The 25,019-nt window shown below is 47.6% G+C and overlaps 1 protein-coding gene across 1 annotated transcript; it reads right to left on the bottom strand.

Moving 5' to 3' along the window:
- Nucleotides 1–13,707: 13,707 nt before the first annotated feature.
- On the bottom strand, nucleotides 13,708–24,701 carry LOC148161740 (serine protease 52-like). Its single transcript, XM_088020585.1, has 5 exons — nucleotides 24,587–24,701; nucleotides 15,881–16,016; nucleotides 15,259–15,506; nucleotides 14,519–14,652; nucleotides 13,708–13,977 (listed from the first exon to the last, which is right to left on the bottom strand). The coding sequence occupies exons 1-5, from the start codon at nucleotides 24,699–24,701 to the stop codon at nucleotides 13,708–13,710; spliced, it is 903 nt and encodes a 300-aa protein (XP_087876711.1).
- Nucleotides 24,702–25,019: the final 318 nt, after the last annotated feature.

The following is a 25,019-nucleotide window of genomic DNA, read 5'->3' as shown; positions in this document are numbered from 1 at the left end:
CTCTGCCTGGGGAAGCTGGCAGACGACCGAGTCCGCTGCCAGTAGAGTGGGGAGATGTGAGCGTTTGCCCCACGAGGCTCTTCTCCATCCCCAGCTAAAGTGGCTGCAAGGCAGCAGCCCTGAGGGTGACGGACGATACTAATATTCCTGCCCCCCACCGCGCCGCACCCTGTGAAGCTCCCCGCTCCACAACTTCCGGGAAGTACGGCGGCTCTTTCCCAGAGGAGGGTTTGGCAGTCAAACAGCACGGATGCTGCTTGTCCCTTTCAGTATGCAGGACAGATCGCCTATCCAGCGTCAGGTTGTGGATTTGATGATCTGTAGGACCTAGCCTTGCCCCTTCCAGGGTGGGAAGAGGCGCCTGAGGCTCTAGGAGGGAAGGCTTGGCTCTCTCAGACTACGGGGAGACTGGCCTTCTCAGCTTCTTGGTCTGTAAATGCCGGGGTACCCGCCAGCTGGCCATTGGCTCCGCTTGTGCAGGTCAGATGAAAGTGTGACCTCAAAATCCGCAGCGGGACCAGGATAGCTCCCATGTTGGCGCACGGTCTGAGGGTTGTCCTAGGCTGGGCCGTTTTGGTGGACCGCAGGGTGTTCCTCTACACTTGTGCGGTTTGCTCGGGTGTTGCTGAGGACGTAAAGATTGGGGGGAGAGTTGGGCATAGGGGCCCCCACCTCTCAGCATCTCTGGCCAGCGCTCGGGCAACGGCGTGACGTTGAGGCCCGGCCCGGAGAGAAGGGTGAGGCGGGGGTGGGGGGGCGGATGCTTTGGGAGATCAGGGAGCCCCAGATGTCAGGAGTCAATTGGATGCTGAGGGCGTCAGGGCCAGGGTCCCCAACAGGAAAGCGGGGAGCCGGGACAGCTCAGACAAAACTGTGCTGGCGTCCCGTTTGACCGCTTGGATAAGACCATGAGAGCATCCTGTCTAGCAGGCTCTGCAGGGGTGACCTTTCCAGCACGACCCAAAACCAAGCCACTAACCATGACACATCCGTCGCCGTCACGAGCTGAGGCACTTAGTCTCGAGATGTCGGCCCACAAGACCCATCATCACGGTAGACGGGGGCGTGATCCAAGCCCTGATTGGCAACACTTTGGCAACAAATCCACAGGCGGTCCACACTCAAGGTCCTGGAAAGAGCTTATAAGAAACCCTAAGTCTGAACGGGAACCCAGCAGCCTTCTCAGGGACTTTTGTACTCTGGCTCAATAAACTTTCCCTGCTGCCCAGTGCTCTTCGTCTGGTCTACCTCTTCCTTCCTCGAAGCAGCGCGGCCAAGACCCCAGGCACTAAGGGAACAAAACTCCTGTAACCCAGAGTGCAGTCTGATCGGAGAGGACCGCCTCAGGAATTCATGAGCGTTCTGGCTCCATGGTTCTGAAGCACGTGCTTCAGTCCCTGGCCTCTCTGGGTCTTCGAGTTCTTCTCTGCGTAAAGGGTGGATCGCGGGCGTCCCACTTTGCCCGTGTTTCTGTGTCTTCCTGAGCGTGCCTTGCCTTGGTGTGTCTTGGCCTGGCTCTGCCTGTGCCGTCATGTCTCGGTTCTCGCATCCGCGCCTGAGCCCCGGACGGGCACACCTGCGCCCCCATAAGTGCCTTGGGCTTTGCGAGTCTCGCTGCTTTGCTCCAGCTGCCGGGCTGTTGACCTGACTTGGGTCTGTTGTGAGAGTTCCTGTCTCTGAGTCTGTCTGCCTGTGGATTGGACCCCGTTCCTTCCATTTCGGGATCGGAATCCTGGCCTCCTCAAAACGGGCAGGAGGGGTGGGGTGGGGGTGGTGCTTTACTAATCACTGGTGAGCCCTGTGTAGTCCTTTGCTGCCTGTAGCCTATTGGGCGCTGTGACACCTCCTTCAGTACAGATGAGCAGCCACGCACCGAACCACCAGTCAGCGAGCGGCAGGGATCAGAGTGGCCTCGCTTAGGGCGTAAGGTCACTCTTCTTACTCCGTCCACCCTCTTCCAACTGCTCTCTGGCCTCGGGCCTAAAAGGTCAGTCTCTTGCACGGAGCATAGACTTGGGCAGCTTTTCAAAGGCAGAACGTTCTGCTGTTGTGCACATTGAGCGGGTTGCTGCCTACCCTCTTTACTGACCAGGGCAGATTGGCGTCCGCTGATGCACTACTTGGTTTCTGCGTACCCCGCGACATTTCCCATCCTCAATGCCTCCGTTACTTCCTCCTCTGGTGTCTCATTCATGTTTTAGGTACATGTGAACACTGACATCTTTGACACCGCAGGATGGAGCTCTGCTCGGCCTAGGAGAAGTTTGAGTTGCAGTGTGTGTGAGGGAGGTACGCAGGGTCGCGTCAGGGACGTGCGGGTGTCCGTCACGTCCACGGGGTCCTTCCTGCCCCCTTCGTTCTGAAATCTCTCTGCAAACGCTTGGCTTATCCATACGCTAGGGACACAGCCAAGTACGGTTTCCTGCAGGCCTCGGGCACCTTGGGTCTGCAGAACTCCTGCACCTGGCCGACCTGAGTCTTCATACCCTCGGGCCGACACGTCCCCCTTGTGCCCTCCCCACAGCCCTCCCCCACCCTGTTCACCACGTAACCTCAACTTTCCCCTCTGGTTGCTTGCACACCTCGGACTTAACTTTCAGCTTCCGCATTCATGGGTGGTTCCATCCAGTAGGCCCCCTTCTGGGGCTGGCTTCTTTCACTTTAGCACAGTGCTTTACCGCATCTACGTTGAACGCACCTTTTCGGTGCTCTCCCCTCTCACATTGCAGCAAACACCTTAGCCGGGGGGGACCCAGGTCGGCCAATAATACGGACTTGGTTGGCGTAAGGCGCGAGGGGCCTGCTCCCGGCTGTCTGTCATGACTCCACGGAAGGGCATCAAACAGCATACAAGATACAGCTCTGTGCGTGCTCAGCTGAGGAATGCAGACGGATGCCTGCTTGGACGGATTTGTCTTTGGGGCCAGATAGGCAGCCCAGAGTACTTCCATACTCAAATCCTGCTCTGGTGTTTCTTATGCATGTACTCTACGGGGTGCCTTATTTCAGGCCAGCAGCTTGACTTAATGGACACATGGACGCGCTTCATTTCGGCAGGCCCGACTCTCCTTAGCATAGAGCCCCGCCTCCCACCTCCATCCCAGCCCCACCCCTCCGGACCCACGGGCTCATCCTCCCACTCCTTCTCCTTTTGTCTTGTGAACATTTTCTGGGTCATTGGTGCCGAACATCGCCTGCACGTTACAGTAGTTTATCTCTGAACCTGTCGAACGTATCACGTACCGTGTTCTGGCCTCCGTGCATCCGTAGGGGAAGCTGGCTCTTCCTCTCCCTGAGGCTCCCTGGTGTGTGATCGGTCAGTCCCAACTCTGTAGGCTGCCAAGAGACATGTCTCTGCCTCGCTGGTCCACTGGCCTGGGCATCTCTTGGGAGCGTGCCTTCCGCTAGGAGCGCACCGGGCTCCTTGGATGTGCAGAGTGAGTATTCTGGGCCAAAGTGCAAAGCCCTGTCACCTTAGGTCTTCGTGCAACTGCTGCGTGACTAACTCCCTCCCACCTGACTCTGGCGTTCCCGACTCGTGCCTGCCGGTGGTGGGCATGAGGGTTTCCCGCAGACCTCTGAGAAGCCTTCACTTCATTGCTTTGGGGCTTTGCCTCTCCATCTCACCCCGCATGACCTCGTGGGATCTGTCTGCAGGTCCACAGGTGCCTTCAGATCTCCTCTTGACGTCCAGGGAGGAATGTTTCCTTTCAGGCTGTAGGCTTTGCAATGTACAGAATTCAGCCTCCCTCCCTGCCTCCGGCCGTCCTCGCTTCCTCCCTCTCTCCCCCCCCCCTCCCTGTCCCCATGCCTCCCTCCTCCTCTGCCCTCCTCTCTCCCTCGCACCCCCTCCTCTCACTCCCTGTTCCTCTCCCTGGGCCCACCCTCCCTCCTCCTCTCCTTCTCCGCGCTGCTCTGCGTTGTTATCCGTGCAGGGTCCCCCGTTTGCGTCGACAAGTAGAGTTTGAAACGGTGACGCGCTACCGCCCAGAACCGGGCACTTCACCCCAAGGGGGCTCCTCCGGCCTCTTTCCGGTCAAATACCCCCTCCTGCCACGGGCGGGCCGACCCATTTCTCTTATGGACGGGAGGCCCTCCCACGGTGCAACACCAACACCCTTAGCCTTGCCATCACCCACTGGGCCTTCCTCCAACCTCATGCATCGTGCATCGTACACATTCCAGAATGCCTCCCTGCAGCGGACCGGCATGAGGTGTGGGACTGTCACCAAGGACATGCTGAGTACCGGAGAAAGGGCAGGTTGTGCTGCAAGTACTCACTTTGCCATCTGCTCCCTGGGTGGCACTCCACTGAGTGAGAGACAGACCAAGGAAGAACTTGCAGCAGAGCTGGGGCAGCCAAGACAGCCAAAGCTCCTCAGCAAGGCGATTTAAAGCAGGCTCTGTGGACCATTATGCTGGAACTCGGACATCCCTGGCAGTTAGGGTGAGGCGGGAAGGCAGACACAGGGAAAGGGAGCGCGGAAGTCAGACAAGGAGGGAGAAAGCAAAGATGAAGGGCCCAGCAGAGGAAAGTATGATAGGAGCGAGAACTACCAGTGGCTTTAACGAAAGAACACACCCAGAGTTACTCTTTAGGCTTCGTGGGCGGCCCATTAGCATGCCACCGAGTCCCAATCGCGGACCTCACCGGGGCTGTGCCGGTGGTTGTGTAAGCACAGAGGTGACCTCGGACCTTGGCTCCTTGTTAATTTCAGGCCAAATATCTGTGTGTGGTTCCTCTCTTTGTAGGAGAGGCAGGCCGTTGGGGCGGGGAGGTCCCTGCGTTCGTGATCCTCCTGGGCAGCCTCCTGACACCCTCGCGCACCGGTCGGGGAAAAGGGGGAGTGCCATGTGGACAGCCATGTGGCGGTGGTAGGAGCACCGGCTGATGACTTCAGGGCTTCGCCCCGGCGTGACTAAGAAGGGGCCGGGTGAGGTTTCCGGGCGGCGGGCAGTCACCCTATTGAGCCGCTGGGTTTGAATTCCCCGGTGCCAGTAGCGTGTTCCCAGGGGAACTGATGAGAAGGTGAACACGAGGTTTGTGATAGCAGGGACCTCCCAGGAATGGCCTGGGAGGTGTCAGTGAAGAAAATGGGCAGGGACCCGTCACGGACGCCAAAGCTGAGCAGATGCACTTGCGCACTGGCTCCCACGGGGGCGAGGGGCGGGGCCAGGTGCTGCCACGCCCACCGCAGTGCATCTGGTGGGTTCCCGGGGCCGGTGAGCGTCCTGGGCGTGAGGCCGGGGTCCCTTCCCGCGAAGGCCACATGCGCCCCCCCGCCCCGCCACCCAGACGCCACCAATCCCCAAGGCTTTGTGCGCATGCGTTCCCCAGGCCCGAGGCCTCTGCTAGGTACGGGCCTCCAGCCGTGGGCGCCAGAGCTCCACCTGCCGGCCGCTTGTGGGAGCCGCGTGCTCGCCCCTCCAGCTCCTTCCCTCGGTGGCTGCGGTGGTTCGTTCCAGGGCCCCATGGAGAGCGAGGCGGGGTCCGGGGATGCCGGGGCTGCCCCGGCATCCTTGGACCAGCTTAGTCCGCTGCCGCTGAGGGGGTCGTGGGGAGGAGGGGGCCCGTGGGGAGGCAGATGCCTGGAGCGAGGCTGGGGTGCCAGAGGCCCTGGGGCGGGGGGCATGGCGGCAGAGGCTGTGCGGGAGGCTGAGAACCGGCACCGCAGAGGCGAGGCCGGCCCGGGGGAGAATTTGGTGGCCCTGGGGGAGGATATCATGGCGGCGGTGGGGGTCGTGGCGGTGGAAGACGAGGAGGTGGCACAAGCAGAGCAGGACGAGAAGCTGCAGGAGCTGCGGCAGAAGGGCCAGTGCTGGGTCCCGATCAAGCCGGGGACCCCACTGGCCGCGCTGGAGGTTGTTCAGTTAGCGCTGAGCTCTGTGGATGCCCAAGCTACCGGGGCCTACTTGCGGCCCAAGCGCAGGATGAATCAGAAGCGGAGTTCTCACCTGGCTCGCCGAGGGACATCATATCCAGTGCATCCCAGGCCGTATCCTGCCTCCGGCTGGTGGGGCTCGGCTGCTGTGGAGGATCACCGAGAGGAGGGCAGCAGCATAGCCACGGCCACGGCCATGAGCGCTGGGGGAAGGGCTCTTCGCCCCCTTCCCTGGTGGGAGTGGGCCCACGATCCCTACAATGCACAGCAGAGGAAGCCGGGGCGTGGCAGGGTTGAGAACGCTGGGGCTGCGCCCTGTCCAGACCCTGTCTGTGCAGAAGCTGCGGGCGGAAGCTTTGGACTCCCAACAGCCTTGCAGGGTTCAGGGAACACGGGTCAACACGCTTCGACAAGTAGTGTGAAGCCCGCTTGGCTCAGAGTAGATATTGGAAGGAAACGTTTGCATGGGGCAGACGGAGAGGCTGCCCTCCCCCCTTCCCTGTCCTTCAGAGCCTGCGTGGTTTTCCAAATTTCCAAAGTTCAGGGCTGACCCACAATGTCGTCCGCTCTCGGGTTGCCAAGCCAGTCAGCCGGCCGCCTCGCTTCGGCCGCCCGCGGGAACCCAGACACGGCGCTGCCGGGATGCTGCAAACTCTGTCTCCACAGGCCCCACACAGCCAGGCCGGGACCCCAGGCCCAGGCGCCTACCCGCACCTTTCCTCCCTGCCTATCGCTCCCTCTCTGTGTCCTCGCCCGCCCTCTCCCCCTGTCCTCTCTGCCCTCCCTCTGTGTCCCTTCCTCCCGGTGTGCGGTCTCTCTGTCCCTCTCTCTCTTTTGCTTTCCCCCTGCCCCCACCTACCGCTTTCCCTCCCTCCCTCGCTGACTCTGCCAGGACCACGCTTTGGGCCGTGGGTGCGCAGCCATGCTCCAGGTGACACGAGCGGCCCCCTCCTGGGCACAGGAGGCCCCTCAAAGTCACGGGGCTTCAGGCAAACACACAAGCAATCCCGGCCGTGACAGTGGGACGGGGCACACCCAGCCGTCCAAAGCAGTGACTGCCTGCAGGCCACACGCACAGGCCAGGGGGACATGGGAACAGAGAGCAGTCAGGCCCTCGGCCTTGCCCTGTCACGGGCAGGCAGCCTCAGAGGTGCTGGAAGCCAAGGGACTACCCAGGGTGAAGCAGGTGGGAAGAAAGTGCAGGTGCTGACGAGGTTGGGAGGGCGGCAGTGCTTGGCGTTTCTGCACTTTTGCAACTTCCGTCGCTTCCTCTCAGCCGGGAAGGTCCCGGTGGCTCCTGCCTCTCTTTCCGTAGCACGTGCCGGCGAGGCTCCTTGACCCAAGGCAGATCCTGAAACACCCCAAGATATCGGCCGTGACGGGTGACCAGGACAGAGACGTGCTCAGCTACATGACCAATTTGGAGGTCAGTCCTGGGAGACGGAGGCTGGGGGAGGACCGGTGGGCGTGGGGTTTGAGCAGGAGGGGGCCGGGCAACGTGGTTCAGTGCCGCAGCCAGGCAAACAGCTCGGGGCACCTAGAAGACACGTTCCCCCTTCCCGTCCTCTTTCTTCGGCGGGGCAGGTGGAGGTACTGGGCCATCCCAAATACCGCTTCAGTTTGATGTTTTCCATTGGAAGCAACCCCTACTTCCAGAACAAAGTGATCATTAGGGTGTATCGCCTTAGCATTGCCGGTGGGAGTGAGCTTGAGCTTCGAGGATGTTCGGGGCGGGCGGGGGGGAGCACTTGGGAACGGGAGGGGAGGTGCATGAGGTCTCCAGCATGGGGTGGACCAGGCCCAGGAGGGAGACCGGCTGGGAGGTTGAGAGGAAGAGAAGGCGAGAGGGCGTGGGTCCTAGGCCGTGGAGAGCCTCTCCTAAATTTTCCCTTCCTGCAGGATATAGGGCGTGTCGTTCCACACCTGTCCAGTGTTTTGGGACTATGAACATGGATCTGGCTGCCACAGGCACGACACCACCAGCCTTAACTTCTTCAACTGGTTGTGTGACCCCAGCGTCCCAGGTTCTAACAGGATCGCCGAGGTGGGGCCCCTGGCGGCCTTCGTCGGCCGGGCTGATGCCCGAGCCCCGGCTGCTTGGAACGGGGTCCAGGGCCTGTGCTCAGCTGGCCTGTTTCGCCTACCAGGTCGTCATCGAAGACCTGTGGCCCAATCCTCTGCTGTACTACCCGAGTTAGGAAGGCATCCGAAGGGAATGAACTGCGAGGAGTGCCTGTCGGTGAGAAGCCAGGGCTGCTGGGTCCTGACTTGTGTGTGTGGAAGTTGCCGTGGGACAGGCAGATTAGTGGTGGGGAAACTGAGGCTCAGAGGAGACTGGGCCCCAGCTCACCCAGGGAGCGGGTAGCAGGGTGAGAAGTGAACCTAGGGGAACTCAGCACACATCCAGGTGGGTGCGTCCATGCGGGCAAGTTCAGGCCCCCCATGCTGGCAGCCGGAACGTCCCAGGTCACACGGGAGAAGCAAGGTTTCTCCGCCCCGTTATTCTGAACTGACACCTGTGCGCATCAGCCCCTTTCTCAGGACCCCGGCCTCTCGTTCAGTTGGGGATGTTCTGCCAGTCTTTTCGATTGGAGCTCCTTTTCCCAGCCTGCTCCTTGCCGAAATTCCCCCACTTCCCTCCATGTTCCGGACCCCCCCGTGGCTTCCCACGGCCTCATGGCCATTCTTGGGAATGGCACTGGGCCATGGGCTGGAGGCTCCTGAGTCTCTAGGTGAGGAGGAACAGGATCTCACGAGGACAGAGGACACCCTCATCCCGCCTTGGCTATCCTTGGCATTATGCAATTTCACGAATCCCTAACGTGTGTGTGTGTGTGTGTGTGTGTGTGTGCACGCGCGCGTGCGCCCAGGTCACGGTAGCTGTGTGGACGTGGACCACACAGAGATCAGAGTCTGACCAACCAGAAGATGTCAAGGAGATATTCACCACTGTGAACGATGGGAGGATGAGTTAGGTGGTGCTTTGCCTGCACAGGACAGAAATGGGGGAAAGGATCACGTTTGGCAGCTCTGGAGAGTATCCAGCACGTATCTGAACAGATGGCGAGAGACATAAGTTAAGAAGGGCTGTGCATCTGTGTGTGGGTTTGTCCTTGGAGCCAGGACAGGGCGAGGAGGCTATCTGCCTCATGAGACCCTCCAACCCCCGCCGTGTGGAATTGCCTATGTGGCGGTGATGTTCAGCATGGGCACAGGGCAGGCCAGGGCATGGCATGAGGACATCCGAGGCAGGCTCAAGAGGAGGGCGGAAAAGGCAGACCTCTGTTCATTAGTGTCTGATACTTCAGGGCAGGGCACACAGGTGGGGAATTGTCCTGGAGAGCAGGACCCTCGTGGCTTGGTGGCTCCTCGTCCCGCCCATTGACACCACTTAGGGAGCTTGGCCCAGTACCCTTGCTCCTGGAAGCATGCCCCGCACGGCTGTGATGCGTTCCCATGCATGCATCTGTCAGGAGCACTGCAAAACCCCTGTGTCCTGGGAGGACGAAGGAGGAGGCTGTCTCTCGTGGTCCCTGTGGACCCACGCTGTCCCGCGACGCAAAACCCGCCCACAGGGGACAGTTAGAAGGACGCATGAGGGAAGTCAGGTGTGAGTGGTGGAAGATAATGCGGCTTTGTGAGTGGGCTGTGTGAGGGAGGTCTGCGTTTGGCTGTCTGTGTGTGCGTGTGCGTGCATGTGTGTACTTGCACGTGCAGCCACCTGAGCATGCCTCTATGCCGGGGATCGTGTATGTTTGTGTGGTGTGTGTGAGTTTTAATGTGCACATGTGTGCATGGGAAGAGTGCATGCCTGTGGACCGGAGACCATGTGTCTTAGTGTGTGTATCGGGAGGGTGTTTTTGCAGGTGTACGGTTGTGTGTTTGCGAGGCCACGTGTGTGTGCTTTGTGTTGGGACCCTGGGTGTTTATGTGTTGTGTGGTTGCATGCCCACGTATGTGTTGGTGTGTGTGGCCAAGTGTACATGTTTGTGTGCCACAGACCTTGTGAGTTGGCGTGTGTTCCCTGAGTGTGTTTGCACACAAATAGGCGTGTGTGTGCGCGCGTGTACAGCCAAGTGCACATACCTGTGTCTGGGCACTGTGTGTGTTTCTATTCCATGTGTGTTTGCATGTGTGTGTATGTGTGTATGTGTGCGGCCATACGTGCATGCCTGTGTGCCGGTGATACAGTGTGTTTCCCAGGGTGTTTGAGTGTGTGTTTGTGTGTGTTTCTTGTGCACCTTAATATGTGTTCCTATCAAGGCCTTGCCTGTGCACTGGAGATCATATGCGTTTGGTTTGTGTTTCCTGAGTGGCTCTTTGCCTGCACACAGTGGACTGTGTTTGTGGCCAAGTTGAATGCCTGTGTACGGGGACCATGTGTGTGTTGCATGGTCCGTGAGTTTCCCAGGGCATATGAATGTGTGTGTGCATGCTAGCAGAAATCTGCCTGGCTGTGTGTGCTAGTCCCTGGGTGTATGGTGTGTGCATGTGTTTTCAGGCGCACCTGGGTGTGTGACTTTCTGTGGGGCTTTGTATGTATGGACGTGTGCCAGGGACCTTCCGTGTGAGTGTTGAGTATTTGTGTGCTTTCATGCACAATGGTGTCTGTTGTGTGTCTGTGTGTTTGCAGGCCTTTGACTGATTGTGTGTGTGTGTGTGTGCACACTTCTGTAGCCACCAGTTCATGCCTGTGTTGGAGATTGTGTGTGTGATTGGTGTGTGTGTGTGTGTGTTGCATTAGCATGTGTGTATTTGGGTGGTCATGTGTGCAGACCTGTGTGCCGAAAACACGCGTGGCTGTGTGTGCGTTGCATATATATGTGTTGGCATGAGCGCGTGTGTGTATGTGTGTGTGTCTGTGGTTGCGGGACCAGCAGTGTATGCCTGTGTACTGAAGACCGTGTGTGTTCCTTGAGTCTCTGTGTGTTGTACGGGCTGTGTGTGTCTGTGTGTGTGTGTGTGTGTGTGTGTGTGTGTGTGTGTGTTTCCGGGGCCAATTGTGTATTCTTCTGTGCTGGAGGTTTGTGTATGTTGTGTGCATGGAATTACACGTGCAAAAGTGTGTGTGTGTGTGTTGGGTAGCTCAGCACACATGCCTGTGTGCCAGAGACTGTGTGGGGTGCATGTGTGCATGTTTGCATTAACACGTGCATGTGTGTATGTTGGTATGGCTCGTGCATTCCTGTGTGACGCAGACCGTGTGTATCTGTTCCCTGTGGGTATCTTGAGGGCAGGTGTGTGTGTGTGTGTGTGTCTGGGTGAGGGCCAGTTGTTTATGCATGTGTGCCTAAGACCATGTGTATTTGTTGCACCTGTGTCTATGGGAGTTCTTGGGCAGAGGGGGTTGTGTGTGTGTGTGCCAGGCCAAGCGTTTATGGCTATGCCAGAGACCTTGTGTGAGTGTTGTGTGTGTGTTTGCGAGTGCAGCTGTGTGTGTTTGCATGGGCAAGTGCGCATGGGTTTGTGCAGCACGTGTGTGGTTGTGTGTTATGTGATCTGAGTGTGTGTGCATGCACTGGTGTGAGTATAAGTGGGTGTGTGCAGCCACATGCATGCCTGTGGGCCTCAGATTGTGTGTGTGTGTGCACGCCTGTGTGAGAGAGAGAGAGAGAGTGGTGCCTGTCAGCATGGGTTTGTGTCTGCGTGCATGCGTGTGGCCATCTTCTTTCCCATGTGCTGAGCCCGGGTGTGTGGGTGTGTGTCATGTGTGTGTGTTTGCGTGTGCCTGTGTGTGTTGTGTCTCTGTGTGTTTCCAGGCATGTGTGTGTGTGTGTGTTTGTGTGTCCACAGGCGCATGCCTGTGTAGACCGTATGTGTGTGTGTTGCGTGTCTAAGTGTTTGCATGTGCACACGTGTGTATGAGTGCATGTGTAGGCCCCGGGCAGGAAAGGAGAGGTCCTGTGGGATTTCCAGCTCTGCCGATGATGGAGAAAGAGGCAAGAGGCCAAGTGCAGCCACGTCCCTCCAGACACACAGGTCTTGTTTGTATTCCGTGGTTATTCAGGGGTCTGTCTCCCCTCTCGATGAACAGACACACAGAGGTGAAGGCAAGGAGGATGCAGTGAGAGTTGGCAGGCGGGTGTGAGGCACACCACCCATCTGTGCTGCTTGCACGGATGGTCCCAGGTGTGGGAAATAGCTAGGGGTTTCCGTCTCCTTCCCAGGACGCACACCTCTTGTCATTGGCCCTTCTCACCTTCCCTCCCCGGCAAGGACAATGCCAGCGTCTGTCATTGAACAAATGTCACTCGGGAGTGCCAGTGGACTTGGACAGCATCCACATGAAGGGCGAACAGATGGAAAACATGGTCCAAGACCGTGGGGGCGCATATGAAATCCACTCTGGAGGAAACGTGTGGAGACCCGGTCGGGGACTAGGCCTGGATCTATGTGCATGCTTCCCCCAACTGAGACGGGGGGAGGGGGAGTACAAGGAGCCCCTGCTTGTCAGTGATGCCTGGATAGACTGGCTTGCATTGGTGCCAGACCAACGGCCCCAAGCCTACTTTGCTGGCTCAAAACCACTTGTGGGCATTCTCTCACCACATTTGTGGGCCAGCTCTGGGGACGTGATGGCCCGGCTTGATATTCTGCTCACGGTCTCACCCGGCTGGCCCGGAGCGGGGAAGTCGAGAGTGGATGCGTTCTCCTCTGCAGGCCAGATGACCCGGGAACCCCTTCCTGGGGCATTCATGCTGTTGGCAGAATGCAACACAAGATGCTCCATCTCTGGTGGTGAAGGCGTTCGTGCTGCCTGTCACCTGGGTGCCATGTTCAGCTCCTTGCCGCCTGACCTTGGCCTTCCAAAGAGTGAGCACTGAGGTCACCGACCCAGCAGACTGCATCCACCTGCCACCCTCTCCACAGTGTTCGCCCAGACTTCCTCTTCAGGGAGGGGCATCTGGATCCCCTTTGCTGTATGCCTCCAGGAAAAGCATATGTTTTCTGTCATCCGGTTTGGTTTAGTTGATCTTATTTGTTCTAAAAAAAAAGTTTTTTCTTTGCAATGTCCCATCTTTACAGCTAACTGTATTCATGATTTCTTCATTTACCGCGACTCCTTTATTTTTTTTAATTTTAATTTCAATTGCAGTTAATTTAATATATTGTGCCATATTACTTGTCTGTGTTTATAATCATTTTTCAGTTTCAAACAAGTACTTTGTCTCTATATAGCTGCTCTATGTTTAATTCCTATAATCTTTTTAATCCAAGCCACCATCTCATGATGTTAAGACAGTTTTAATAACTAAGATTGTATTTCTTGTTTGTGGTTTGCCTTTTTCCCCTTTGTTAACTTGTTTAGTTACATATGGAAAATCCAAAGGAAAACTCCTTCTTTCATGTTTATTTTTATATAATTAAGGGTTTTATGTACATTGTGTATTAATTTTTTTATGTTTTACTAACTACTTCAAGCTTTATAATTGTCTTATTCTCTTTAACAACTGAAATAGAATAAGTTTAGGCGTATATGTTTTTGATAGAACACATGAGCGCTCTGAAGTTTTATGAGGTGTGATTATGTATTTGTCAACTTTTCAATGTGATTTATTTTTTTATATTATCTTATTAACTATTATCACAAGTCATGGTGGAAGGTTTTACATTTTTGAAATTTTAATTGTTAAAATATTTTTTTTTACAATGTTAAAAGACTGTCATTTTAATGGATAGAATTGATGCTTTTCTAAGGAATAACTGCAGAGAAGTTAGGGTCTTAATACAACTGTTTTGTTTTAATTGGAAGTTCTGATCTCTTTTTTTTTTTTTTTTTTATCACAGTGTGACCAGATTGGTACTGGTCATTATAACCACTGGTTTACAATAGACTCTGCATTACAAGAATCATTAATGATGAAAGTGGTAGTGTTGCCTGTTTATGAAGACTAGATGACTTTGGCTTTTCCACCCAAGGCATGAGTGCCTGGTTTAGGGGATGACCTGTTTTGGCTGATGTGGAAAATATCCAGGAATAGTGTGGGCTGACAATGGTAGCAAGTGCCTTTAGACTGGTAAAGCCTATCTGTCTCCAGCTGCCATTTCCAGACACTGGTCTGCACATAACAGCACTGCCAGGAGTCACAGGTTCCTGTGAAGGCAATGGTAGAATTTTGATTAAAGCCACTGTCTTAAATTCTTACTTATTATTAGACTTTGTTAGTTGGAAAAGAGAAAAACTATTCAGAAAATAAAGAGGTCTCAAATAGCTAGCAGCCAATCAATATAATTACCAAATAGATTCTTCTCATAGGAAACTACTGATAATGCCATTGACCGTTAGTCCATAAAGATGGCATTTATAAAGGCAAATTAAGGTTTCAGATATGATGAAATTTAGAAGCCATGTATTAGAATATACAGAATTATATGAAATTCCTAATTTCTATGGACACCACCAAAACAGCATTTCAGTGTGGATAGTTAAGAATAACAAGTGTCAGATAAACCAGAGATTAATAGCATACATTTTTGAGGAAGTTTGTTCTGTAAGTAATTTTGTTTATTCCCACTGAACAAAAACCCAATTTCTTATATTTATAACTTACTAATTGCATGGTCTACATTTTTATATGTAGAAAAATTTATAGTTTCTATGAATTAGAATTAAAAAATGAACAGGAACTGTTTACCACATTCGTATCAGAGCCTTTCTCCTGAGTAATGAAGCAGATAATAGAACTGCCAATGTCAGGGTGGAGGTGGGCACAGCCTGAAGCTCCCATCACCTGCATCTGTAACATTTCTGGATTCTCATCTGTTTCTCCTAGAAAAACAGGTATAAAATAAGAAGTCCAAGAGATATAGCCTGCATTGTAACACTAACTAATGAGATGATATCATCATCACTTTAAATTATCTCTAAGTTTTAATGCCAAAAAACTTCATTTATTTTGTTATCACCTTCTTACTGCACATATTTATCCATTCTAATAATTTTCTTCACTTTTTAAATGCCATTCCAAATAATTTGCAATTTTATTTTCATTTGTAAAATATATTTCAAGTCATATCTAACTTCATTTTCTTAAGTATAAGTAAACACAATGACCTATGTTTTTCATTATTATAAAGTTAGCACATTTAGGAAGCAGTCCATGTCTACTTTATTTACTAAACTTGACTGTACACAGAAAGATCTACCTTGTATCATTTTGCACATTTGAAATCTTATGTAGTCATTATCAAAACTATCATTTTCTAAAACCAAAACAAATCCCAGAGAATATCTCTGAGTTTGATCAAAAATTTAAAATTAATAATGGAGACAATATTGGCTAGAATTCTTATCTGAATTTTAACATCAAACAAATGGATCCCCCATCTCACATATTTTAGAACCACTGTCCCAATAAGCAAATTAACTACTGACCTGGATTGAGAACTCTTGGCCCAGAAAGCCAGCATTCTGAGCTACTGAGATTCTTCAGATGTCCCAATGGTGCTAAGAGCTGAATGGGAGTCTGGACCTCTTGAAGGAGCAGCAGTGCTAGATCATTTCTTGCTGCCCCACTCACCAACCGAAATCTCTCATGCAGTAGAATGTTAGACACCTTAATAACTCTCAGAGGTGCTCCAGGGTGCTTCAGGCCTAGTATTACAGCAGTGTCTTCAGGATTCCTAAGTGTGTAGTTAGAGACTAATTAGAATATATTCACTAGGATATATGAGGCCTTAACAGCCATCAGTATTAGGCTTTGTAATGTATTCCATTAGCTATGATGTATAAAGTTCCTACTTTACCTGTAGGGAAATCAGAACACTATGAAAACTCAAAATTCATACACAGTGGAATTAGGGAGGTATTAACTAAGGGAAATATCAGTCAAACACACTGAGGCAAATTTCTTGCCTAGCCTGATGCAAAGATTCTATAGAGATAAGAGATACTGTTCAGACATAATATGAAGTGAATTAATTCAAAGAAGACTTCAACAAACTAATTTGAAAATACTCTAGCACAATATATTATATGAAGCAGGATGCAAACTTACATGTTCCTGACACAGTGGGCAGCAGTGAGAACCCAAGAGCTGCTAACAAGGGAACCATTGCAAATTTGACTGCCACAGCTGATGATCATGGCTTGCCAAGGCATGGTATATCGTAGAGAAATTCGATCTGCTAAAGCTGAGAATAAAAGTAAATTCAGTAGAATCGTCATCTGTAGCCCATCTTTAAAGTTTTTCATCCTTCCTAGCCCTTCTAAACTTATCACTGTTACTAAAATTGACTTGCAAACACACAGTCTGTATTGTTACATATATGCTATTTCCCTAAAAGGAATAATTGCCTTATTGTTATGTTTCCAGATCCATCATTTCTTTATGGTCAAGTTTAATTACCTTTCATTTGTCAAACTATTGGGAACTATTATAGGTCTCTTCCCAAGGGGAATTCTTTTTCAGCTGTTAGTTTGCTTAGTTAGGAGTCATTAACATAGTAAGCAATAAAAAAAGAAGCAAAATTTATTTGACCATTTATTGGAGAAATAAAGTTAAAAATTTAAGTGGAACAGAAGGAACTGAGCTTAATTACTTTTTAAAAATTCAGTGACACTTAGGAGGGGATGATGGTGGTATAGCAGGAAGACACTATAGTCACCCCATGCAATGAACACAACTATATAACCATCATATTGTCTGATATGCAACATAATTTGATCTGAAGACTGAGAGAACAAATTATACAGCAAAAGAGACAGAAGCAGCCATATCAAAGAAAGCAGGAAGTGTGGAGATGTTGTTTGGGAGAGAAATGGCTCATGGCCACTGCTGTGGGTAGGGAGCAATGATGTAAAAGAAGGGTGACAGACAGACTAGCACACATAGCAGTGCACAAGGATAACAAACCCCATAGGAATTAGCTTGGAAAGTGAAAGGGGCTGAATTTTGTGGTTTTAAAAGTCAGTAGGCTTGGCTCTGGGAGAGCCCAGAGGCCTTGAGGCTGCTCCTAGAGAAAAGACAGGTAAACAGCCTGGGAACATACATTGTGGAAACAGCAATCTGAAGAGCACCTGGGCCACACAGCAGAGAGGCTTCAGTTCAGAGAATGTCCCAGAGGCAGTGTTCATAGACAGACCATCTCCAGGAACAAAGGATCTAGAAAGTACCATTTACGTCCCCTGCCCCTCAGAATAAACACAGGGCCACCTGAGGTAACCAGTGCAGCATGGTTGCTTGCTACACAACTTTTTTACACCATGTTCCACCCCTTTGTGCTCTGGCAAGACTGCCCTTCTCAGTCAAATTTGCCTCTGTCTCAGTGTGGTGGATTTTTCACCATGGTGGGCTTCCCATAACCCTAGTACAAACTCCTGCCTATGTCACATCTCCCAACCTGAGAGTTTTGTGAAGCCTTGCATCCAGAGGCAGTGGTAACACATCTCATTTCACAAGCAGTCCAGAACACACCTAGTTAAAACCAACCACATTCAGGCCAGAGTTTAAACACTACCCAGAGCAGGTGAAGAGAGCCACTGTAAAAGACTGGCTGAAATGATAAAGTGGCCAGAATGAAACAAAAGAACAAAGGCAGCACACACTGGAAGCATGCCTGGAAGTGGCAGCATTTGGGGACCAGTAACACGTTACAGCAGGTCACTACAGGACCTCTTCTTCCTAAGGCCATTACTGTCCGAAGAGGAATTGTAGCTAACCTCCCTAACACAGAGAAATAGGCATGGAGACTTAGACAAAATAAAAAGATGGAGAAAGCTGTCTTAAATGAAAGAACAAGATAAGGCCAAGGCCAGATGTCTAAGCAAAACTGCTATAAGTGGCATGCTTGATAGAGGATTCAAAATAATGGTCATAAGGATACTCACTGGATTGAGAAAAGACTGGAAGGCGTCAGTGAGACTACTAACACAAAAAATAACATAGGAGATAAAGGGCTTAATAAATGAAATGAGAAACATTCTTGATGGCATGAAGAATAGATGAAATGAGGAACAAATTAATGATCTAGGAGACAGAATAATGGAAAGTAATCAAGCTGAACAAAAGAGAGAAGAGAGAAGTACACAAAATGAGAATAAACTCAGTGACTCCATCAAATGTAATAACATTCATTTTATAGGAGCCAAGAAGTAGAGAGAAAAGGGGGCACAGAAATTATTTAAAGAGATAGTAACTGAAACTCCCCTAATCTGGAGAAGGAAACATATCCAGATCCAAGAAGCACAGAAACCCCTCCACAAAATCAACAAAACTAGACCCACACCAAGATATACTGTAATTAAACTAGCAAAATACAGTGACAAGACAAAATTTTGAAAGCAGCAAAACAAAAGAAGACAGTTATATACAAGGAAAATGCATAAGGATAAGAGTGGATTTTCAGCAGGAAGGAGTGGCATGATATTTTCAAAGTGCTAAGTGCGGAAAATCTGCAGCCAAGAATACTCTATCTAGCAAGGCTATCCTTCAGAACAGAAGGAAAGATAGTTTTCCAGGCAAAAGAACTAAAGAATTTGGTGACCAGTAAACCAGTTCTGCAAGAAATGGGGACTCTTTGAGTGGAAACAGGAGACCAAACGTTACAGTATAAAGGTAGGAAACATAAAAGCAGTAAAAATTAACACTTCTATAAAATGTCATGCAAGGAACTCAGAAAATAAAAGGATTTAAAATATGACAGCATACGGGGACTGAGTGGCTCATTTGGTTAAGCCCCTTGATTTTGGTCTGGTTTATGATCTCAGGGTTTTGAGTTTGAGCCCAAGTCCAGCTCCATGTTGGGCATAGAGTCTGTTTAAGATTCTCTCTCTCCCTTTCCCCCATCCCTCCCCTCCCTTCTTGCTCATGCTTTCTCAAAAAATAAACAAATAGATAAATAAATAGATAAATATCAGCAGAAAATAAAATGAGAGGCGGAAAGGAGTAAAGAATGGTTTCAAGCTTAAATGACCATAAACTTAATATAGACTGATAAATATGCAAAGAATAAAGAAAAAATAACCAGGTATATCACTAAAGAAAATCAGCAAACCATTAAAGAAAGACAAGAACATATCAAAGAAAATCTTCATAAACAACCACAAAGCAAATACATTGATATGTATTTATCAATAATTATGTTGAATGTAAATGGAGTGAATATTCCAATCAGAAGACAAAGAGTGACACAATGGATGTGTCCATCGATGGGGAAGACCCATCTGTATGCTGTCTATAATAGAATCATTTGAGACCTAAAGACACCTGCAGATTGAAATGAGGGGATGGAAAAACATTTATCATGCAAATGGCTATAAAAAGAAAGCCGGAGTGGCAATACTTTTATTGTACAAACTAGACTTTAGATTTTTTAAAAAAATTTTATTTGACAGAGAGAGAGAGAGAGAGAGCACAAGCAGGGGGAGTGGCAGGCAGAGGCAGAGGGAGAAGCAGGCTCCCCATGGAGGAGCAGGAGCCCAATGTGTGACTCTATCCCAGGATCCCGGATCCCAGGATCATGACCTGAGCCGAAGGCAGTCGCCAAACCAACTGAGCCACCCAGGCACCCCAAACTGGACTTTAAAACAAAGACAATTAACAAAAGACAAAGAAGGGCACTATATAATCATAAAGGGGACAATCCAACAAGAAGATCTAAAACTTGTAAATATTTCTACACCCAACATGGGAGAACCCAAATACATAAAGCAGTTAATAACATTAAGGAACTCATTGATAATAATGAAATAATAGTAGTGGACTTTAACACCACACTTACATCAATGGACAGATCATCCAAACAGAAAATCAACAAGGAAACAGGGCTTTAAATGACATAATGGACCAGATAAACTTAACATATATAATCATGACATTCCAACCTAAAAGAGCAAAGGACACATTCTTTTCAAGTGCATTTGGGTCATTCTCCAGAATAGATCACATGTAAGCCCACAAAACAGGCCTCAAGAAATTCAAGATGGAAGTCATACCATGCATCTTTTCTGACCACAATGCTATAAAATGAGAAATCAACCACAAGAAAAAAAAATCTGGAAAAACCACAAATACATGGAAGTTAAACTAAATATAAGTAATGAATGAGTGAACCAGGAAATCAGAGAAGGAATAAAAAAGTACATGGAAATAAATGAAAATGAAAACACAACAGTCCAAAACTGTTGAGTTTCATCAAAAGTGGTCCTAAGAGGGAAGTACATAGCAATACATACCTAGTTCAACCAGCAAGAAAAGTCTCAAATAAGCTCACCTTACACCTAAAGGAGCTAGAGAAAGAACAATAAACAAAGCCTAAAACCAGGAGAAGGAAGGAAATTATAAACATGAAAACAGAAATAAATGATATAGAAACTAAAAACAACAGAACAGATCAATGAAACCAAGAGCTGGTTCTCGGAAAAATACTAATAAAATTGATAAGCCTCCAGGCAGATTTATCAAGAAGCAAAGAGGAAGGACTAAAATAAATAAAATTACAAATGAGAGAGAAATAACAACCAATACCACAAAAATACAAACAGATATACAGATAATTATAAGAAAATATGAGAAACTATATGCCAACAAACTGGACAACTTGGAAGCAATTGGTAAATTCCTAGAAAAAGGAATAGAAAATTTGAAAAGATTGATTACCAACCTATAAATTGAATCAGTAATAATAATGATAAAAAAAACTCCCAACAAACAAAAGTCCAGGATGAGATGGCTCCCCAGATGAATTCTACCAAACATTCAGAGTTAATACCTGTTCTCAAACTATTCCTAAATACAGAAAAGGAAGGATCACTTCCAAATCCATTCTATGAGGAGAGAATTACTCTAAAATCAAAACCAGAGAAACGCTCCACTAAAAAAGACAATAGGCCAATATCTGATGAACACGGATGGAAAAATTCCTGAGAAAATACTAGCAAATCAAATAGAACAATACATTAAATAAATCATTCACCCACTCAAATCGGATTTATTTCTGAGTGGTAGGTGGTTCAATTATCACAAATCAATGTGATATACCATCAATAAAAGGATAAAACCATATGATTATTTCAAGAGACACAGGAAAAGCATTTGACAAAGTACAAATATCCATTCATGATAAAGATCCTCACCAAGGTAGATTTAGAAGGAACATACTGCAACATAATAAAGGCCATATATGAAAACCCCAGACACCATCAACCGCAATGGCAAAAAACAGAGCTCTTTCCCTATTTAGGAAAAAAAAAATGATGTCCACTCTCACCACTGTTATTAATCATAGTATTAGAAGTCCTAGCCTCGGCAATCAGATAAGCACTAGAATCAAAGGCATCCAGTCAGCAAGAAAGAAGCAAAACTTTCACTACCTGCAGATGACGTGACACTATATACAGAAAACTGACATGACTCCAACAAAAATTCAGGTAGAACTGATAAAGTCAAGTCTCAGGATACAAAGTAAATGTGCAGAAATCTGTTACATTTCTATACACCAATTAATGAGCAGCAAAAAGAGAAATTAAGAAAACAATCCCATTTACAGTTTTACCAAAAGCAATAAGATATCTAGGAATAAATGTAACCAGAGGTTTGAAATACCTGTACTCTGAACTGTAAAACACGATGAAAGAATTTGTAGAGCACACAAAAATGATGAACATCCCACAGTCATGCACTGGAAGAAAAATTACTTGAAAATGTCTCTAACACACAGCAATCTACAAATTTAATGTAATCCTATCAAAACACCACCAGGGTTTTTCATAGAGCTAGAACAATCCAAAAATTTGTTTGGAACCACAGAAGAACTTTGTTTTTAAATTATTTTACGTATATATTTTTATTATTATGTTCAGTTAGCAAACATATACAGAAGAACTTTAATTGTCAAAGCAATGTTGAAAAAGAAAAGTTAAGCTGGAAGCAGTACATCTAGTCTTCAAGTTATATTACAAAGCTGTAGTGATCAATACAGTGTGGTACTGGTACAGAATATACAGATACATAACACACAAAAATAGATCAATGAAACAGAATAGAAAATCCAGAAATAAACACACAATTTTGTGGTCAACTAATCTTTGACAAAGCAGAAAAGAATATCCAATGGCAAAAAGACAGTCTCTTCAACAAATGGTGTTGGGAAAACTGGACAGTCACATGCAGAAGAATGAAACTGGACCACTTTCTTACAGCATACACAAAAATAAACTCAAAATGGATTAAATGTGAAAGCTGAAACCATTAAAATCCTAGAAGAGAGCACCAATAGTAACTTCTCTTGACATCAGCTACAGCAACTTCTTACTAGACACATCTCCTGAGGCAAAGGAAACAAAAGCAAAATTTAACTATTGGGACTTCATCAGGATAAAAAGCTTCTGTACAGAAAAGGAAACAATCAACAAAACTAAAGACAGCCTGCAGAATGGGGAAAGATATTTGTAAACAATGTATCTGATAAAAGGCTAGTATCGAAAATATAAAAAGCATTTGTTAAACTTAACACCCAAAAGCCCAAACCCCAGTTAGGAAATTTTCAGAAGATATGAACAGATATTCCTGCAAAGAAGACATCCAAATGGACAACAGACACATGAAAAGATGCTCAACATCACTCATCATCAAGGAACTGCAAATCAAAACCACCAGGAGTTATCACCCCACACTAGTCAGAATGGCTAAAATTAAAAAAAAAAAGAAGAAACAACAGATGTTGGCAAGGATGCAGAGAGGAACCGTCTTGCACTGTTGGTGGGAATGAAAACTGGTGCAGCCACTCTGGAGAACAGTATGGAGGTTCCTCAAGACATTAAAATAAAACTGCACTATGACCCAGCAATTGCAGTACCAGGTATTGACCCTCAGAATAAACAATACCGATTCAGAGGGGTACATGCTCCCTGATGTTTATAGTAGCAATGTCCACAATAGCCAAGATATGGAAGCAGCCCATCGACAGATGAATGGATAAAGAAATGTGGTACATATATACTTTGGAATATTACTCAGTCATCAGAAAGGAATGAAATCTTGCCATTTGCAATGACAAGGATGGAACTAGAAGGTATTATTCTAAGCAAAATATGTCATTCAGAGAAAGACAAATACCATATAATTCACTCACATTTGAAATTAAAAAAAAAAAAAAAGAGATGAGCAAAGGGGGAAAAAAAAGAGAGGCAAACCAAGAAACAGAAATTCTATTCTCAAGAAATTCTAGAGAACAAACTGATGGTTACCAAGGGGAACTCGGTGGAGGATGGGTGAAACAGGTGATGGGAATGAAGCAATGCACTTGTTGTGATGAGCACATGGTGTTGTATGGAAGTGCAGAATCGCTATATTGTACACCTGAAAGTCATATTACCATGTATGCTAACTGGAATTTAAATAACAACTTTAAAAAATTAAACCTTAGTGTGATGTGCAGTTGTTACTTTAAATATGATTTTCAGGTTTGCCACTTAGGAAAGTGAAGTTTAGAGTTTGTCATAAAAGTTTTGAGTTGAAGTAATACATATATAAATTGAAATATGGTAGAGATAAGAAGATAAGAAGTTCTTTGCTCAGATATTTCAAAGTCCTCATCACTTTGACAATTAACACAGTGTAATTCCCTGGATAGTCTAGATTGTCTTCACCTATTCTCTCCCCTTATTCTTTTTATACATCATATCTCTACCATTATTTCAATTTATATATGTATTAACTACTATTATTCAACTCAAAACTTTTGTGACAAACTCTAAACTTCACTTTCCTAAGTGCAAACCTGAAAATCATAAAGTAACAACTGCACATCAGAGTATGGTTTAATATTTTAAAGTTGTTATTTAAATTCCAGTTAGCATACATGATATTATTTCCAGTTGTACGATATAGAGATTCTATACTTCCATACAACACCATGTGCTCATCACAAGTGCTTTAGAGGGTAGGAATTGGGGGGATGGGTTATTAAAACCCTGGTGATGGGAATTAAGGAAGGCATAATAAAAGGAGCACTGGTTGTTATACGCCAACAATGAATCATGGAACACTACATCAAAAACTAATGATGTGATGTATGGTGAGTAACATAACAAAATAAAACAATTTTTAAGAAAATATTAAAAAAGGCATCCATTACTATGGATATGACAGTATGAACATGATACATAGGATTAATTAGGTGAAAATATAATATGAAGTAATATGATTGTGTTAGAAATAAATTTCTAAGGAAAGAAAAGTGAGGTTGTCATTGATGATAGTATGACAGATTTCATAATAGTAAGGAAAAGAAAGATGGTCACAATGTAACAGATTTCAGTAGAGCATATTAGAGAAATTTTTATATATATTTCTACCAAGAAAGTATATTCTCAACTTAAAAATCTGACATTACTTTTGTTAAGATTCTGTGGTAGTAAAGAAGTTCTTGTTAGAAGAATAAAAAGTTTGAGTGTCTATGCTAACCTTGTTCCCTCTTTCTATTCTGATAATGTGATTGAACTATTCTGGTTCTATGGGTATCACAGTAATTAAGAAAATTATTATTATCATGTCACCTGTATCAGAAAGAAATATGGCAGTTATATAATACACCAAGGATGAAATACCTTTGGAAGTCCTAAGGTTAATGATTCCTATTATTTGGTATTGAAAACTCATGCATTTCTCTGGAAAAAACTCTCCCCCTCCTTTTCTATTTCCATTATCATTTTCTCTTCATTTTTTTCATACCTCCCTGACTACCATTTTCCTGGGCCTCACTCTGAGGCTGTGGCAGAGAGATGAACTCTGGCGGAACAGAAGCAGGAGTGCCAGTAAAAGCTGAGTTGTTTGTAGAGGTAGAGACTGAAAGGGAGATGGAAGCAGAGGTAGTCATGGCCCCTTGCTGGGACCTTGGTGCATGGCTGGGCCGTGTGACTCCCTGAAGCCAAAAAAGGAAAGGTCTCCCTTGGCTGAAGACGTAGGGCTTTGTGCAATGTTCATCGAAGTGACTCAAAATTCCCACTTGCACCCATGTGTCTTTTTGTTGTAGATGGCATACCAGAGGTGCCCCTAAGTCACCCTGCAAGAAACAAAGAGCAAAATGTCCATGTACATTTTAAAGGAGGCTAGGAAGTAACTTCTGGTTTTGAAGAAGGAACTTTTGCTTTCCACACCCCTCAGCTGTATCACCTTACAGCCAGTCTCGCCAAGA

Source organism: Eumetopias jubatus, unplaced genomic scaffold (genome assembly GCF_037043125.1).
Source record: "Eumetopias jubatus isolate StellerSeaLion01/CBP00866 unplaced genomic scaffold, mEumJub1_p1.0 scaffold_75, whole genome shotgun sequence".
In the NCBI taxonomy this organism is placed as follows: Eukaryota; Metazoa; Chordata; class Mammalia; order Carnivora; family Otariidae; genus Eumetopias; species Eumetopias jubatus.
This window is presented reverse-complemented; position numbering and strand designations above follow the sequence as displayed.

Excerpts from the sequence above, each read along its gene's own strand:
- LOC148161740 (XM_088020585.1), bottom strand. The coding sequence starts at position 24,701 with ATGACTACCTCTGCTTCCATCTCCCTTTCAGTCTCTACCTCTACAAAC. Across the intron at positions 16,017-24,586 it reads CTCTCTGCCACAGCCTCAGA|CTTTAGCAGATCGAATTTCT; the intron begins GTGAGGCCCAGG and ends TTTTATTCTCAG. Across the intron at positions 15,507-15,880 it reads GCCCACTGTGTCAGGAACAT|GAATCCTGAAGACACTGCTG; the intron begins GTAAGTTTGCAT and ends CTACACACTTAG.